The following is an 18539-nucleotide window of genomic DNA, read 5'->3' on the forward strand; positions in this document are numbered from 1 at the left end:
CCCTATAATTTTGAATGGATAAGTCCTAGCTTATTTGTGTGATCATTAACAGTTGTTTCTAATTTAGCTGTATTTGAATGACACTGAAGATGAACTTTAGTGGTGTATAAACAATTGATGAAAACCATATGAAAGGGATAAAGAACTTAACCACGCATATGAGTCTGTGGGCCCAAAAGGTTTGCTGCTTTCTTGTCACATCCTGTTCCCATTTCCCCCGGTGGGGAAGGCCTGCTTGGAAGACACTGTCCTATCACTCTTGAAGGGAGGACTAGCCCAAGCAGACCCTTCTTCCACTTATTCAGTGTAGAGCTCACCTGAGCAATTTTCACATTTTCCTAGGATTCTGTAAGTTGTTGCCAGGGTCTTCTTTTGCTTGGTCCTGAGTGATCTTGGAGGTTCTTTTTCTTTTCTTTTCTTTTCTTTTTTTGGGGGGTGGTCATGGGGCTTGCACTCTGGGCCTGGGCAGTGTGCCTGAGCTCTTCAGCTCAGGCTGGCTTTGAACCTTGATCCTCAGATCTCAGCCTCCTGAATAGCTAGGATTACAGGAGTGAGTGACTGCACCCGACTTCCTTCCCTCTCCTCTCCTCCCCTCTCCTCCCCTCTCCTCCCCTCCCCTCCCCTCCCCTCTCCTCTCCTCTCCCCCCTCTCCCTCTCCCTCTCCCTCTCCCTCTCCCTCTCCCTCTCCCTCTCCCTCTCCCTCTCCTATGGGCCTTTGCAGCATGGGCCATATTATTCTCATTTTACCTGCTTATATTTGCTCTCAGAGAGGTTAAGTAGCCTGTCCAAGGTTACTAAGCCTGTGGAGTCAGGATTCCAGGCCTGGCTCTGCCATTTTTGTGACCATTGTTCCATGAGTCCTCTCAGCCATGGCTGATTGATGAAGTTCAAGGATCTCACTAATGATAGTGACAAATTATAAAACGCCCTGTACATGGGAACGATTTACACTGCGATAGCTTTGGTTATGTGGTTTATAGCACAGGCTGCAGCAGGATTGAGGGGAGGAGCACTGGACTGGGTACCAGCAGACCTGGGTTAGAGTCCTGGCTGTACTCACGCTCACTAGCTATGTGACCTTGACCAGCTAAGGTAGCCTGGGAAATGACCTCCCCCCCCCCGTGCCCCCCCCCCCCCCGGTGCATCCTTTGCACAGCTCAAAGGAGATAAAGGCTGGAAGGGAGGCAGCATAGTGGCAGCTCTCAGAGGATGCCCTGCCGAAGGGAGGTGTGCATTGTCTCCTGCAGCTGTCAACGCGGTCCAAGTGGGAGGCAGCTTTTTTTTGATGTTGTAACTCTGCAGATCGAGTCTGTCATGAGGTCTCTGACCCACAACTGCACATCAGTCTGTGACTCTGTGATAGCACGTGAAACTTTTGGGCAAGAAGCCAGTGCTGGCGGGTGGTGGCTTCTTTCACATTGCTTGGCTTTATTTAATGCGGTACCCACGGGTACTGCAGACCTCTGACAAATTGCCCTCTCTCTTGTGCCACATCCAGATCTGAGCAACCCCTGCTGAGCATGACTGTGGGCTCACCTCGCTTTTAGACACTTCAGGGCCTGGCTGGGAGGGAACCACACATCTTGCATGCTCCTGTCATTTCATTCATGTCTGTTCCCAAAGTCACTTGAGGAAGAGGATGTTCCACACTGAGGAAATCCCTCAGCCACTGAGAAAGGAAGAATAAGCCTTTATGGCTGTCTCTCTTTTTTTCTTTTTCTGATTTCTAAAGTAATACGTGCTCAAAGTAGCAGAATGGGAGAGTGAGGAGAAAGGGGGAAATGTCCTCTCCTCCCTTCTCTGGGGGAATGTGTACACATGCCAGTCTTTCCAGAAAGATGGAAAGATCTAATATTTTGAGTGCTCATTATGGGTTGGTATCCTGAGTACATTATGCACATGGACATTTTATTGCCATACAAAATCTGGGAGGTGCCAGGCGCCCGTGGCTCACACCTGTAATCCTAGCTACTCAGGAGGCTGAGATCTGAGCATCAAGGTTCAAAGCCAGTCCTGGCACAAAAGGACCTGAGTCTCTTAGCTCCAATTAACCCCTAGTACGGGGAAGTGGGGCTTGGCTCAAGGGTAGGGTGGTAGCTTTTGAGCTGAAGAGCTCAGGGACAACGCCCAGGCCCAGGGTTAGAGAGGTAGCCTTGAGCTGAAGAGCTCAGGTACAGCGCCCAGACCCAGTTCAAGCCCCATGACCCACACAAAAAGAAAAAAAGAAAGAAAAAAGAAAATCTGAGAGGTGTGCAGAGTTGTCTTCATGACTTTACAGGTGGAGAAACTGAGGCACAGGCGGTCAAGGGAGCTGCTGAAGGCTCCTGTCGTCTCTTTGTCGTCTTCAGCCACTGAAACCATGCTGCCGTCTCCCTAGGCCCCCCCCACCCCACATTGCACAGATACACTTAATGCCAGGTGGTCAGTCCATCAAACATTGACAGAAAACAGGAGCCACGGGGAGCTCCAACACGGAGTGTTAATGCAGCATGAACCGGATTACGGGAACGCGTGGGGTGTTGAGATACCCACGCACCAGCAATGACAGCGTCAAGGGAACAATGTTACCCCAGCGCAGTGGTGGGTGGCTGGAGCGGGCCAGGAGCTGGATCTCCTGCCCTCCACCCTCTGCCCTCCAGCTAGCGCCTACCATCGGCCAAGGCCAACTGGAAACAGCAGGTAGTGAGCTCAAGGGGGGCACTTCAGGAGATTGGCTTCCCACTTCTTTAAACATAGCATGGATCTGGGGGTGTAAATGGAGGTATAAGTCCTGGAGGCATTGTTGCGGGGGGGTGGGGGGGAGGCTGTGCCGCCTCACTTGCCCAAAAGAAAGAAGAGTTGTCTTGGTAACTGTGGTTATTGAAAACATCAAAAGTAGAGGTTTATTTTTTTCCTGCCTGGAATTCTTTTTGGGTTTTGGTGTCTCCTGCACGGTTCCCTGTCTCTGTCTCTCTCCCTCTCTCCCCACCCCATGTACCACTACTTTTACTCTTACCTAGGTCACAATTTGCCAATGTCTTTGGTGCCACCAGTGTCTTAAGATTTCGAAGAGCCCATAATAGTTCACGGCTGCAGCCCCACATGGCTGTAGGCGCATGCGTGTGAAGCTAAGCCTTTTGGGTACATGGCATAGACACCACTATTGTTCTCTGCTCTGCATGCAGTGGGATGCTAACTGTGGGATCTCCAAGTCCTCTCATTCTCTGTCATAATCCTATCACCCTGGTATTACTGTGACAAGGAGGGCAGAGAGGGGATGCAACTGCCCAAGGCCCATCTGATAAAGCAGATAGGAAGGGGCAGCCCTGACACAAGAAGCAGCTCCTGATCCCCAGTTTGGCAATTCTCAGTACAGTGCATTTGCTTTTCAGTCCCGGGAAGCTTCTCTTGGCCAACAGGTTGTTGGTCCTCCCTTACCCCCCCATGGCTCTACAGTACCATTTAGCACAAAGGACTTTGGGGTAGCTGGCACCACCTTTTGACCTTGGATGAATCAGTTTACCTCTCTGAGAATGTATGCTCCCATCAGCACAATATGGAGGATAAAATCAGGAATTTGGATGGAAAAATCAGGTGCTTATGGTCTGGTAAGTTATCAAGAGAGGTTGACAGGCTGGGGGTCACCAAGAGGATTGAGGCACTGGCATTGTCATGTACTAGCAATGGAGTCATGGACAAGTCTTGTAACTTTGTTTCAGTTACTTCCCCTCCCCACTTTGTGTGTGTGTGTGTGTGTGTGTGTGTGTGTGTGTGTGTGTGTGTGTGTGTGTGTATATGCTGGTTCTAGGTTGAACTCAGGGTCTAGGCCTGGGCATTTTCCCTTAGCTTTTTATTTATTTATTTATTTAGTCAGTTGTGGGGCTTGAACTCAGGGCCTAAGTGCTTGTCTCTGAGCTTTTACTCAAGGCTAGTGCTGGCCAATTTGAGCCACATTACCACTTCCTGGGGTTTTTTTTGTATTGTTTTGTTTTTGAGTAGTTAATTGGCGATGAGTCTCATGGGTGCTTTTCTGTCCAGGCTGGCTTTGAACCACCATCCTCAGATCTCAGCCTCCTGAGTAGGATTACAGGTGTGAGCAACTGGCACCCATCTAAGTTTTTTACTCAGAGCTAATACTCTGTCACTTGAGCCACAGCTCCACTTTGGGCTTTTTAGTGGTTAATTGGAGATAAGAGTATCACAGACTTTTCTACCCAGTCTGGCTTTGAACCTTGATCCTCAGATCTCAGCCTCCTGAGTAGCTGGACAGGAGTCACCAGAGCCTAGACAGTTTCTTCTTTTGTAAAATGAACTATGTATTATAGGTTATTGTGTAGATTGTAAAATACTTACGTTAGTGCCTAGAAGATGGCAAACTATAAGAGTTAATGTTCTAGATTATTGATGCATTTTGATTTGTTTTATTTTATTAAAACTTTATTAAAACCGAGTTTTTACATCATATTTCAAATGTCATATTGTATTGTATAATCAAGTATTCAAGAAAAAAATCTCTATGCAATCACTGGTACATAAATTAAAAAAGATAATTAAAATTAAGCTGAATCTTTGTCATAAATACATATCGATCTATATATCAATATATATCTATAGAATATATATATCCTATCGTAGACCTATATGTCTACATAGGTATATTTATATCTCCAAATTCATGTCAATGACCTGGAATACCTGAATATTGACTCATCGCTCTTGGATTGTTTAGATCTAATACCCACATATCAGGGAGACCATGAACCTTTGTTCCTTTGGTCTTGGCTTATCTCATTTAACATGATTTGGTCTAATTCCATTCACTTCCCAGCAAGTGCCATTATTTTATCTTGTCTGGCTGCTATGTAGAACTCCATTGTGTATGTGTACCACATGTTTTGTATCCATTCTTCTGTAGTAGGGCATCTGAGTTGTCTCCATATCTTGGCTATTGTTAACAGTGTGGTGACGAACATGGCTGTGCAGGTGTCCTTATCATATCCTGGGTTATGATGCTCAGGGTAGATGCCTAGGAGTGGTATGGCTGGGTGGCAGGGAAGGTCTATGTTCAGTTTTTAAGAAACCCCCAAACTCTTCCAGAGTGGTTGTACTAGTTTACATTCCCACCAACAGTGCAGTAGGGTTCCTCTTTCTCTACATCCCTGCCAACATTTGTTGTCTGAGTTCGAATATTGGCCATTCTAATTGGAATAAGGTGGTATCTCAGGATTGTTTATATTTGCATTTACTATATGATCGTGGATAATAAGCATTTTCTCATATGCTGCTTTGCCATTTTTTACCTCTTCCTCTGGTAAGTCTCTCTTTAGTTCCCTTGCTCATTTAGCAATCGGTTTTATTGGAAATTGGTAGGCTTATTTTTATTTTTGCTGGTCCTGGGGCTAAAACTCAGGGCCTGAGCACTGTCCTTGGGCTTTCTCAAGGCTAGCACTCTAACATTTGAGCCACAGCACCACTTCTGGCTTTTTTCAATGTATGTGGTACAAAGGAATCAAACCCAGATCTTTGTGCATGCTAGGCAAGCACTCTACCCCTAGGCCAAACTCTTGGCCACTTTTGTTTTATTTTGAAACAGTCTTACTATGTTACCTAGGCTAGTTTTGAACTCCTGGACTCAAGAATTCTCTTGCTTTAAAATAGCTGTGATTACAAACACGCTTTGTGGTATCTGACTAAATGTTAACTTTGCTATTATTTATCAAAACCTGCACTACTCCCTGGAGATGGGCAAACAAGACAGGTCTTTATGGAGTTTATATTCTAGAGGAGGAATACAAACATGTAAGCAAATCAATCACTACATACAAATTTAGTTTGTGATGATTACTTTGGAAATAAACAGGCATTCTTGCTTAATAGAAACATGTTTTTTTTTTCTATTTGGGAAGATAAAAAGTTTTTAGAAAATAAAGAGTGGCTATTGTTGAATATAATCTATGACCTTGAATTGCTACACTTTAATACAGATTAACATAGGAGTCTTTTAACTCCCAGTTTCTGCTTGGGGACCAGGAAATGTTCACCTTTCTTCTGTTTCTACCTTCTTTAACTCTATTATGTTAACATAAATTCTTGCGAAAACTTCAAAAATGGGGGAAACAAAGACAAAGAAGCACTGTAGTCCCATGCTCCCCCAAAAGAAAAAGGACCACTTTAGATGGGGTTGACAAGGGACACATAATTTGTGATCTGGCCAAATGTTTCTAATGTTTCTAATACTGGCACTTGAGAGGTAGAGGCTGGGAAGAAAGACTTAACTACTGCTAGACTCATCTGTCAGGAATGCCAAGGTAACCGTCTTACTATATTTCTTCTTCCCAGTGGCTTACCAGTCCAGGGAAGTTCAGACTTTTTCTTTTTTTGTCGGTTGTGGGGCTTGAACTCTGAGTAGGTAGGATTTCAGGCTTGAGCCACCACCAGCACCTGGCTTGAATCTATCTTTTGTTTTGTTTTGTTTTGTGGGCAATGGGGCTTGAACTCAGGGCCTGGGCCCTGTCCCGAAGCTTCTTTTGCTCAAGGTTAGCATTCTACCACTTGAGCCACAGCCCTACTTCCAGTTTTCTGGTAGTTAATTCAAGATGGGTCTCACAGACTTTCCTTCCCAGGCTGGCCTTGAACTGTGATTCTCAAATCTCTGCCTCCTGAGTAGTTAGGATTATAAGCATGAGTCACCAGTGCCTGGCAAAGACCCTGTTTTTCTGAACAAAGGCTTAGTGTGGCAGCTCAATAGTAGAGCACTTGCCTAAGCAGGTCTCAGGCTCTGGGACTGATCTCTGCACTGGCCAGTCAGGGTAGAACCTGTCATACTGAGGGAAGGGACAAGCTCACTGTCCGGACAGAGGACACATTAAGGACAGAGTACTGATGCAGGGGCAAGCTTGGCATGGTTGAAGAACAGACTTAGGGTCAGTACATTATGTGCACAGAGTTGGGGGTAGAGTGAGAAGTCGGTAGGGGACTGGCAGAGGTGTGAGCTGATGTTGCAAAGATGATCAGGGCTCTAAGCAAAGGCCTATAGCTTGATAAAGGGTTTGTGTTTTAATTTTTGGGGAAGCTATTGGTGTGTGTGTGTGTGTGTGTGTGTGTGTGTGTGTGTGTGTGTGTGTGTGTGTGTGTGTGTGTGTGTGTGTGTGTGTGGTTCCTGGGGCTTGAACTTAGGACCTGGGCACTGTCCCTCAGCTTTTGTGTTCAAGGCTAGCACTCTACCACTTGAGTCACACCTCTCTTACAACTGACGGTTAATTGGAGCTGAGTCTCATGGACTTCCTTACTTGGGCTGGATTTGAACTGTGATCCTCAGATCTCAGCATCCTGAGTGGCTAAGACTATAGGTATGAATCACCAGTGCCCAGCTTCCATTGGAGATTTTAAAGCAAGCATTTAACTCAAAGTTGTGCAAAGACCCTTGTGGCTTTTCTGTGGAGTGTAAACCCTGGGAGCAGCCTGGGATGTCCATCCAGGCTGGAGGTGGCTGTGGCCTGGACCTGGAAGAAGCTTGTGGAAGGGGGAAAAGAACAAATGTGAACCACTGGCCTCAGAGATGCTGACTCACACAAATGCGGATTAAAAGGTTAACCGGATGCCAGGTGATTCATCTTTATGGAGTGGTATCACGACAGGCCCAGTGGCTATTGCCTCTGCTGGCTGGGACATCCTTTCCCTGCAGGCCACCCAGATGGAAGGCCACAGCATGAGATGGTTAATTAGTGCCCCTGGAAGGCAAGCTGGGGAGCCAGACAGTGGCAGAGCCCCAGATGCAGGCAGTCTTCTGGGCTGGCCCTAACCCAGGGCAGGCGAGCGTCCAGCCACATGGTTCCCCTCTTCTCAGCCCTAGACAGGGCTGGTGTGGGCGCTGTCAGCATTCCCTTCTCTGGCTGACCTTTCTCTTTTCTAATCCTATGCATTTGGCCTGTCCTCTCTGGTGGTGTCATCAGTCTGGCACTGCTGGCCTCTTATCTCATTAAACAGTCTTGCTCTGCAATCATTCTGCATGGGCGCTTCTGTTCTCAGGCCAGTCTTGAGAATAGCAACTTTCCAATATGGCTTGTAATTGTAGACCTACCTCCTAGGCTTGTTTTAATGGGTGTATACCATCGTAAGTGTTCTCTCCCTTTCCCTCTCCCTCTCTCTATCTGTATCTCTATGTTCATCATCACCTTGAGAGGAAAAGGTAGAAAAGGGAAGCCATGTGCCCAAGATCACAGGGAAAGTAGGTGTTGGAGCTGAGCTTTGGGTCTCTAGAACCTAATTCTAAAGCTGATACTAGTACTGGGGCTTGAACTCAGGTTTGGGCATTGTCTCTTAGTTTTTTCACTCAAGGTTAGCACTCTACTCTTTTGAGCCACAGCACCAGTTTTGGTGAATAATATTGGAGATAAGAGTTTCATGGACTTTTCTGCCTGGGCTGGCTTCGAACTGCAATCCTTAGATCTCAGCTGCCTGACTAGCTAGGATTGCTAGCCACCAGTGCCTGGCAACACTTATAACTCTTTTTTTTCATATATTTTTTATTGTAATTAGTAGAAGGGTTACGTGATATTTGCCAGATAGATGGTGCATTAATTCCCATACATTGATACCCTTTCACATGTCTTGGTCCCCAACACTTATAACTCTTATAAGTCTGCGAGAACCACTTCAGTTCTTGCACTTCTCCCTGGATGCAGCCTGTCCCTCCTGCCAAGCTGTCTGGCACTCCGCTGTACAGTTTCCTTAGAGTGTCAGAATGCCAAGGTGTCCTGTTCCCTGCACAGGCCCTCGATCTGACCTGGGTCTTTGCCTGCATGGTGACACAGTCCAAATGCTGTCCCTGCCATCAGTCTAAAGGCTTCTAGCTGTATCTTTGCTCCCTGCTCTGGAAACCTTTGGGAACTGACTCTGGGACTCCTCTGAGAGGCTGAAGCATTTACTGGCTGATCTAAGTCCCACCCGGCCTCTCCTAGGAGAGGGCCATCTTCAGCTGCAGCCTACTCCAAGGGAGGTAGCATGTGCCTCCCTCAGCGCCTCCACAGTGCCTGGCTACCCAGCAGGTTCCCTCAGTCAGCTGACCTGGGCCTGAACAGAACTGTGGGCACAGGCTCCTGGGTCAGAAGCCAGGGCTAGCTTCGGGTTTCTTTGTGCAGCCTAAGAAGACATCATGCTGCTATCTCTGAGCTTGTCAGAAAAAAGAAATAAAGGTGCTGGGAGCATGGCCTAGTGGTAGCATGCTTGTCTAGCGTGCACAAGGCCCTGAGTTCCAATTTCCTGGAACCACATACACAGAAAAAGCCAGAAGTGGCCCTGTGGCTCAAGTGGCAGAGTGCTAGCCTTGAGCAAAAAGTGTCCAAGAACAGAGACCAGGCCCTGAGTCCAAGCCTCAGTTCTGGCAAAAAGAGAGAGAGAGAGAGAGAGAGAGGTGGGGGGGAGAGAGAGAGGGAAGAAAGAAAGAAAGAAAGAAAGAAACAAAGAAAGAAAGAAAGAAAGAAAGGAAGAAAGGGAAAGATTGCCTTAAAAAATAAAATACTGTGGGGCTGGGAACATGGCCTAGTGGTAGAGTGCTTGCCTAACATGCACAAAAACCCACGTTCAATTCCTTGGTACCACATACACAGAAAAAAGCTAGAAGTGGTAGCTAGCTATGGCTCAGGTGGTAGAGCACTAGCCTTAAGGAAAGTCAAAGGACAGCACTCAGTCCCTGAGTCCAAGCCCCAGGACTGGCAAAAATAAATAAATAGATAAATAGATAAAATACTGTTATTTTTTTCTTTTAATTCATAAATAAAAAAACAGATTTTATCTCCTCTTATCCTGCCACACTCAGACATGTACATCAGAAAATTTCATTTATGTAATTATCGTTTATTTATTTATTTTGGCTAATCCTGTGGCTTGAACTCAGGGCCTGTGTGCTAAGTCATTGAGTTTTTGTTTTGGTTTGGTTTTTCTTTTCCTCAAGGCTGGTGCTCTATCTACCACTTAGGCCACAGCTCCATTTCTGTGTTTTTGTTTTTGTTAATTGGTTTCCTTCCCAGGCTGGCTTTGAATCACAATCCTCAAATCTTAGCCTCCTGAGTTACTAGAGTTATAGGCACAAGCCACTATCACCTGATGAAAAATTTATTTTTTTAATTATTTTATTTTATTATATATATATATATATATATATATATATAATTTTTTTGCCAGTTTGGGACTTGAGCTCAGGGCTTGAGCATTGTTCTTGGGCTTTGTCAAGGCTAGAGCTCTATCACTTGAGCTGCAGTGCCACTTCTGGCTTTTTCTATGTATGTGGTACCGAGGACTTGAACCCAGGTCTTCGTGCATGCTAGGCAAGCACTCTACCATTAAGCCAAACTCCTGGCCCTGAAAAATGTATTTTTTTAACCTCTAGTTTTCAAAGCAGTCATTTAAATTGCTGAGCACAGTGGTGTGTTTTGTAGTCCCAGCTGCTGGGGCAGCTGAGGCAGCAGGATTTTTTTTTTTTTTTGTCAGTTGTGGGGTTTGAACTCTAGCCCTGGGCACTGTCCCTGAGCTCTTCAGCTCAAGGCTACCATCCTACCCCTGGGCTGGGCCTGGGCGTTGTCCCTGAGCTCTTCAGTTCAAAACTACCACTCTACCTTTGAGCCAAGCCCCACTTCACTTTTCTAGTGGTTAATTGGAGATAAGAGTTTCACAGTCTTTAGTGCCAGGACTGGCTTTGAACCCTCATACACTGAAAATATTATAAGTCAAAAATGCATTTCAATTGGGTGCTGGTGACACATACTTGTATTCCTAGCTACTCAGGAAGCTGATATCTGAGGATCACAGTTCAAAGCCAAAGTCTGTGAGACTCTTATTTCCAATTATCAAAAAGCCAGGAGTGGAGTTGTGGTCCGGTATTATTAGCCTTGAGCAAAACAACAACAAAAAAAACTTAGAGATTCTAAGCCTAGACTTCAAGCTCGGGATTGGCGCGTGCGCGCGCGCGCGCACACACACACACACACACACACACACTAATGTAGTTCATATCCTAATGTACCAAACAGCTTAGTTGAGCCTCACCAATCTTGAACATTCCCAGGACACCAACATCAGCCTACAGCTGGGGAAATAATGTAACATTAAGCCTATTTAATAAGGCTTGAATATTGCATGGGATTTACCGACTACTGTACTGACAGGAAAAGACAGAATGGTTGTACGGGTATGCTTTCACACCATGACCAAGTAAAAAAATTGTAAGTCAGATTATTGTAAATTGAGGAGCATCTGGGTCTGTGTGTGTAATAATTAAAATACAGTCAGTCTATACACATTGCCATGCCCCATGCTATTTCACTCAAATGTTTTTTGTGATTTTTCTATCTCCTTTTGCTGTCTGAAAGAATGAATTATCGTCTATCTCACTGTCCTTGGCATTCAGCCTACGCCTAAACACATCCTTCTTTGAAGTGATACTGTTGGGGTTTGCTGGAAACAGCCAAGTTTGAGAGGGAAAACGGACTTGGACTTAACATCTGGAGAGTCAGGGGGCTCTGGCTCTCCAATGAATGAAGGGGACTGGATTGAATTGTCTTAAAAGGTGTCCTGGTCTTATTATTTGTGTCACTTCACTGCTGGAGAACTGAGAAAGGAAGACTAGGATGTTTATTTAAGATTGCTTTTCGTAGCCAGGTACCAGTGGCATATACCTAGACCTCGAATCCTAGCTACTCAGGAGGCTAAGCTCTGAGGATCGTGGTTCAAAGCCAATCTGGGCAGAAAAGTCCTTGTGAGACTCTTATCTCCAATTAACCACTCAAGAACCAGAAGTGGAGCTATGGCTTAATGTGATAGAGTGAAAAAGCCCAAGGACAGCACTCAGGCCCTTGACCGACAAAAAAAAAAAAAAAAAAAGGGAAAGAGAGACATGGCTTTTCTGTCTGCTTCTAAGAACACTTAGGCTGGGGAAAAGCTCTGGGGCTCTGGCCTGAAGCTAGACCAAAGTCTAGTTTGAATTTTTCTCATGTGTAGAAATGCAGTCGATTTCAGGGACCATCATGGATTCAGCACCAGGACTGTGTCTGTTTCATGGTTCCCCCTGTTCAATGCCAGTATTTTTTTAGGATCTGTTGACTGGGATCAGGAATGGGTACTTTTGCCCCCAAAGAAACAGCAATTGACAAAACAATAAACTTGGTTGGCTGATAATTCACATAGTCTTTTATGTGTATATCTCTATATTAAAAAGGTTTTTAGATATTAAAGGGCAAAGCTTTCTATCTCCTTGCATTCCCATGAGCCTCTTTCATTTTTCAGTCTATCTTCCCAACATGTCAAGAGGCCTTTCAGATCTTTGTTTTTTTGGCCAGTCCGGGACTTGAACGTAAGACCTGAGCATTGTCCCTGGGCTTTCTCAAGGCTGGAGCTCTCCCACTTGAGCCATGGCACCACTTCCAGCTTTTTCTACGTATGGGTCTTTGTGCATGTTTGGCCAATACTTTACCACTAGGCCAAACTCCCATCCCCTCAGATCTTTACTAAGTATAAAACCCCACGACAAAGCCAGGCACTGGTGACTCACACCTGTAATCCTAACTAGTCGGGATGCTGAGAACTGAGGATCACAGTTCAAAGCCAGCCCAGGTAGGAAAGTCCATGAGACTCTTATCTCCAATTAACCGCCAGAAAAGCTGAAAGTGGAGGTTTGGTTCCAAGTGGCAGAGCACTAGCCTTGAGGGGAAAAGCTGAGAGACAGTGCCTAGTCCCCGAGTTCATGGCCCAGGACCAGAGCATGTGCACATGAGTGAGTGCGTGTACACACACACAAACACACACACACACACATACACAAACACACGCACATACATACACAAACACACTCACACATACACACACACATACACACACATACACATACACAAACACACACACATACACAAACACACATACACAAACACACACACATACACACACATACACACACACAAACACACATACACAAACACACACACACATACACAAACACACGCACATACATACACAAACACACACACACATACACACACACATACACACACATACACATACACAAACACACACACATACACACATACACACACATACACACACACAAACACACATACACAAACACACACACATACACCATACACACACATACACATACACAAACACACACATACACACATACACACACAAACACACACACACAAACACACATACACAAACACACACACATACACACACATACACAAACACACGCACATGCACACACATACACACACATACACATACACAAACACACACATACACACATACACATACACAAACACACACACAAACACACACACATACACACACATACACACACAAACACACATACACAAACACACACACATACACCATACACACATACACATACACAAACACACACACATACACACATACACACACAAACACACACACACAAACACACATACACAAACACACACACATACACACACATACACAAACACACGCACATACACACACATACACACACATACACATACACAAACACACACATACACACATACACATACACAAACACACACACACAAACACACACACATACACACACATACACACACAAACACACATACACAAACACACACACATACACACACATACACAGACACACACACATACACAAACACACATACACACACACACACACACACACACACGCTGAGGCTTTTGGCTTGCCATTCTCTCTCTGTAATGGGCTCATTCTAACAGAGTACCTGGACAGTGGGTGCCATCCTCTCTGAAATGACCTCATTTAATATTCTAAGGGGGAGAAATCCTAAAAAGGGCCTGTCCCCTAAGTCTCTCACTTTATGGCTGAGTCCCAAACTTTATGGCTGAGTCCTCTGAGTTTTATGTGGACTTACTCCTCAGGACTCATGTGAAACCTAGCTGGGGTATAGATGTGGGAGTTATTGCAGCCTGGGAATAATGAGGCTTGTCAACAACTCGGGGCCTGATGGGCCTGAAGCCCAGGGATGTCTTGGTTGAGTTCAGCAGGTCTAGTGTTTATTGAAGGGCTACGGTGTTTCAGGTATGAGTGGAGAGACAGCCTGGCCAGGGTCTTGCCTGGAACTGGTCCCTGCTTCCTATGCTCCTGGAAGAATGAGGCTCCCTGGAAAGAAATCTATTACCTCTAGAAAAGACTCAGAGTCAAGAGATTGGGGTCACTGAGGAACTATAATATACAGTACTAGGGGGTGGGTGGAAGAAGGGCTTATACCCCTGCTGCACTATTAACCCCTTACTTCTCATGTCCTCTCCTCCATTTCTCTATCCTTTCCTCCTCTCCTGCTTTCCTTCTCTCTGACTCTTCGTCCATTTGTCACCATCTGTCTCTCTCCACGTGTGGTTCCTGCCCCCTGGCTCTGTCACACTATTGCTGTCCCTCTCTGTGCCAATGCAGGCGTGCTGGTCACCATGACAACAGAGACAGGTCCTGATTCTGAGGTGAAGAAAGCTCAGGAGGAGGCCCCACAGCAGCCTGAGGCGGCAGTGGTGGCGGCTGCTGCTGCTGTGACCACCCCTGACACCCCTGCAGGCCACGGCCACCCAGAGACCAACTCCAATGAGAAGCAACCATTCCAGCCGGCTGAACAGGTGTGTACCTGAGGGCCCAGAGCATTCCTCTTCCCACCACAGCCAGTCCTCTGGGTTCAGTGCTTCTGACGCCAGTATTTTCTCAGCAGGAAAGAAAGAGGGAAACTAAGACTTACTCCTGATGCTCATTATCTACTGAGCAGTATGCTGGGGGATTGTGGTCACTTTTATATGTAATTCTCTCAAACCTCAGAGGGAAGCTGCTAATTTCCTCATTTTACACTTGGAGAAACTGCGACTCAGTGGAATGAAGCCAGTTAGTTATCCAGAGTCACACTACCCTCACGTGACGGAAGCGAGTCAGATGTAGAACTGATTTCGAAAACAGTGCTTTTACCTTGGCATTTGCCTACCTTTGAGCCTTTCCATTTGAGCTTGACAAGTTCGGTGTGAGTCTGGAGCAAAACTTATCCCAGCATAACGCACTACCAGGGATGAGAGGAATCATCCGGTCCTCACATTCATATCTTCTTTCCTTCCTTCACCACTGGCCCAAGGAGACTGTAGAACTGACCACGCCCATCACAAGAATGGGGTGTGGCTCTGCCCCACCTGCAGTAGACCTTTAACACCTTCCATGTTCACCCTAGACCCTGTGATAGATAAGCCCAGATGCTTGCCTGGGTGGCATGTGCGTTGTTCTAGAGAGACAGGACAGCTCCTGTCCCATGTTCAGTCCTGTGGGCTGCTCCTGTCGTAGAAGGCACTGACATTTGTTTTGAGACCTGTCTTAGACCTGGCTGCCTCCTGCTTACCTCTTGCTTGTATGAAAGACTGTGGTTTCAAACCTACGGACCAAACCTTTCCTTGATTGGGCCCACAGAGCCTAGACATGGAGGACAAAGACTTCTGTGAGGCTGATGGCCTGTCAGAGAGGACTACGCCCAGCAAGGCCCAGAAATCACCCCAGAAGATTGCCAAGAAGTTCAAGAGTGCCATCTGCCGAGTCACTCTGCTTGACGCCTCTGAGTATGAGTGTGAGGTGGAGGTAGGGGAGCACCGAGTGCCATATGCCCTGTCCCCGCTGGCTGACTGCCTCAGAGCCACCACAGGCTCCTGGCCTGAGCCAGACCAGAGGGGTCCTGGATTGGTTGCAGTGTCCAGAGAGATGACCTGGCCCAATCCTTCTTTGTGCAGATGGTGGTGGCAAGGCCAGAAAGGGTCATTGTAGTTGCATACTGAATTAGACTCAGTGCAGGGCTGTCATCGGGAAAGGCTCTTGGTTCTATCACTGTCTCATCCCTAGATCTGAAGCCCCACAGGCCCAGAAACAGCTCTTTTGTCTCAGCCACCAGAGTTACCATCCAAACGAGAATCAAAATGTTACTCTTATTTTTACTTTATGGTGCCAGTCTTGAGGTTTGAACTCAGGGTCTGGGCTCTGTCTCTTAGCTTTTTTGATTAAGGCTGGTACTCTACCAGTTGAGCCCCAGCTCCACCTCTGGCATTTTGGTGGTTAACTAGAGAGGCTCATAGACTTTCCTGCCAGGGCTGGCTTTAAACTAGGATCTCCAGATTCCCAAGTAGCTAGGATTATAGGCATGAGCCACCATCTCCTGGCTTGTTTGTTGGTTGTTTGGTCATGGGGCTTGAACTCTGGGCCAGGTACAGTTTGATTTTTCCTGTCTGTATGCTGGTCCTGGGGCTTGAACTCCAGGTCTGGGACTGGATTCTGTCCCTGAGACTCTTTGTGCTCAAGGTCTTCAGTTCTTTCAGTTCTTTTTTTCCCCCAGCCCTGGGGCTTGAACTCAGGGCCTAAGCACTGTCCTTGGGCTTTCTCAAGGCTCTACCATTTGAGCCATGGCACCACTTCTGAATATGTGTGTGTGTGTGTGTGTGTGTGTGTGTGTGTGTGTGTGTGTAGGTATATACATATGTATATATATACATAGAGGAATCGAACCTGGGTCTTTGTACATGCTAGGCAAGCACTTTACCACTAAGCCAAACTCCCAGCCCCTCTCCTGGCTCTTTTTTTTTTCTTTCATGTGATGAGTAGTAAGGTGGGTCCTCTCATCCTTGTGAACACACCTGTCCAGGGTGCCACCTCTAGTCTCCAGAACAAACTCATCTGCTCAGGTTTTTGTGTTAAGGGTGTCCACATAGACAAAGGTGGCCCAAGAGAAGTGCCTGTGGCATAGCCCTGCCCCTCGATAGAGTAGAGCCACGATTACAGGGGACTCTCACTCATACCTTCCCACCTCCCCACCCCCCCTCAGCCCTTTATCCCTTAGGGCGTTTGCTCTCATCTAGGCATCATGCCAGACTTTTTTTCATAGGCACAAGAGTTCAGAAGGTGGTCATACTACTGAGATATCTGAATACTTTCCTTCTCCCCATGCCCTCATTTTAAAGGATATGACTTACCACCGCTCTACTTTCAGTTATTATTTTATTGTTTTGGTTGTGGGGATTGAACTCAGGCCTGGGCACTGTCCCTGAGCTGTTTTGCTTAAGGCTATAGTGCTTACCACTTTGGGCCACAATGTCCCTGCCACCCTACCCACACCTCATTTCTTAAGGGGCTCTTCTCCTCCTCCTACCCCCAAAGCTTAGATTTTTGGTTTTCTGCTCCCACTGATTACTGTAAAGGAGAAATCAGTCACTCTCCACTATACCCCAACTGACCTTAAGCAAAGTCATCGTCTAGAGCCATACTCAGCAGACTCTGAAGAGGCCTAGGTGAGCTGGGTGTTTTCCCCTCAGAACTTCTTTTTATTGTTGTTGTTGATCATGGAACTTGAACTCTGGGCCTGGGTGTTGTCCCTAAGCTCTTCAGCTCAAGGCTACCACTCTACCCCTTGAACCACAGCACCATTTCTGGTTTGCTGATGGTTAATTAGAGCTAAGAGTCTCACGGACTTTAGTACCCGGGTTGGCTTTGAACCACGATCCTCAGATATCAGTCTCCTGAGTAGCTAGGATAACAGGTGTAAGCCACCGTGCCCAGCTCACCCCAGGACTTCTTAAGCCTCAGAGAGCCAGGCATCAGCGGCTCATGCCTGTAATTCTCACTACTCAGGAGGCTGAGATCTGAGGATCACAGTTCAAAACCAGCCTGGGCAAGAAATCCATAAGACCCTTAACTCCAATTAACCACCAAAAACTGGAAGTGGCACTGTGGCTCAAAGTGGTGGAGTGTTAACCTTGAGCAAAATTGCTCAGGGACAGAATTCAGGCCCTAAATTCAAGCCCCATGACTGATCCCCTGCCCCCCAACAAAAAAAAGAAAAGAAAAGAAAAGACTCAGAAAACAAAGCAAGGTGACAGGAGTCTAGACACGGGGAGGTTCTTAGGGGGCTTTCCAGTCATCCTAGTAGAGCCCAGGGGAGCTCTTGGCCCCAGTCTAAGGTACACAAAGCCCCATAGCAGCTCTGCTCTCCCCTTAGAAGCACGGCCGCGGCCAGGTACTGTTCGACCTGGTCTGTGAGCACCTCAACCTCCTGGAGAAGGACTACTTCGGCCTGACCTTCTGCGATGCGGACAGTCAGAAGGTACTGGGCAGACCTGCCACAGCAGGCTAGGGAGGGGGTGGGGAAGGGGAAGGCATTTCTCTTGGGTGTCCCCCATTCAGGCCACACCTCTCTGGCTTCCATCAGTTCAGTAGGCCCTTCTACTTGTACACCCTCATGGACCAGCAAGCTCTGTTCACCCTCAGTTCTCTGTCTCCATTTCTTGCCCCCAATCCCCAGAAGGTATCTAGAGAGCCCCACTGTGACTATGAGAGTTACTTGCAAGAACTGAGGGAACCTTTGTGGGGTAGGGGAGTGTTCTTGCCTGACTCGTTTCCTTCCTGAGACAGTTACAATACCCAGTCACTACGGCAATGCCAACCCTAGGTCCCAACAACCCCCCCACTCCACACACATACACACACCTCTCAGCCCCAAGGGAAAGAGTCCCAGGGATATTTC

The 18539-nt window shown here is 46.6% G+C and overlaps 1 protein-coding gene across 13 annotated transcripts in view; it reads left to right on the plus strand.

Annotated features, from left to right (window-relative positions):
* Epb41l1 (erythrocyte membrane protein band 4.1 like 1) overlaps positions 1–18539 on the plus strand; it is a 124024-nt gene that overhangs the window by 61284 nt on the left and 44201 nt on the right. For all 13 annotated transcript variants that reach the window (XM_090352279.1, XM_090352272.1, XM_090352274.1 and 10 more), the window contains 3 exons: positions 14432–14625; positions 15449–15613; positions 18015–18119. In XM_090352279.1, coding sequence (XP_090208405.1) covers positions 14446–14625; positions 15449–15613; positions 18015–18119 — 450 coding nt within the window. In that variant the 5' untranslated portion in view covers positions 14432–14445. The remainder of the gene's footprint in view (positions 1–14431; positions 14626–15448; positions 15614–18014; positions 18120–18539) is intronic.

The sequence above is a fragment of the Megascapheus bottae genome, chromosome 18, assembly GCF_031878675.1.
Source record: "Megascapheus bottae isolate mThoBot1 chromosome 18, mThoBot2.hap1, whole genome shotgun sequence".
In the NCBI taxonomy this organism is placed as follows: Eukaryota; Metazoa; Chordata; class Mammalia; order Rodentia; family Geomyidae; genus Megascapheus; species Megascapheus bottae.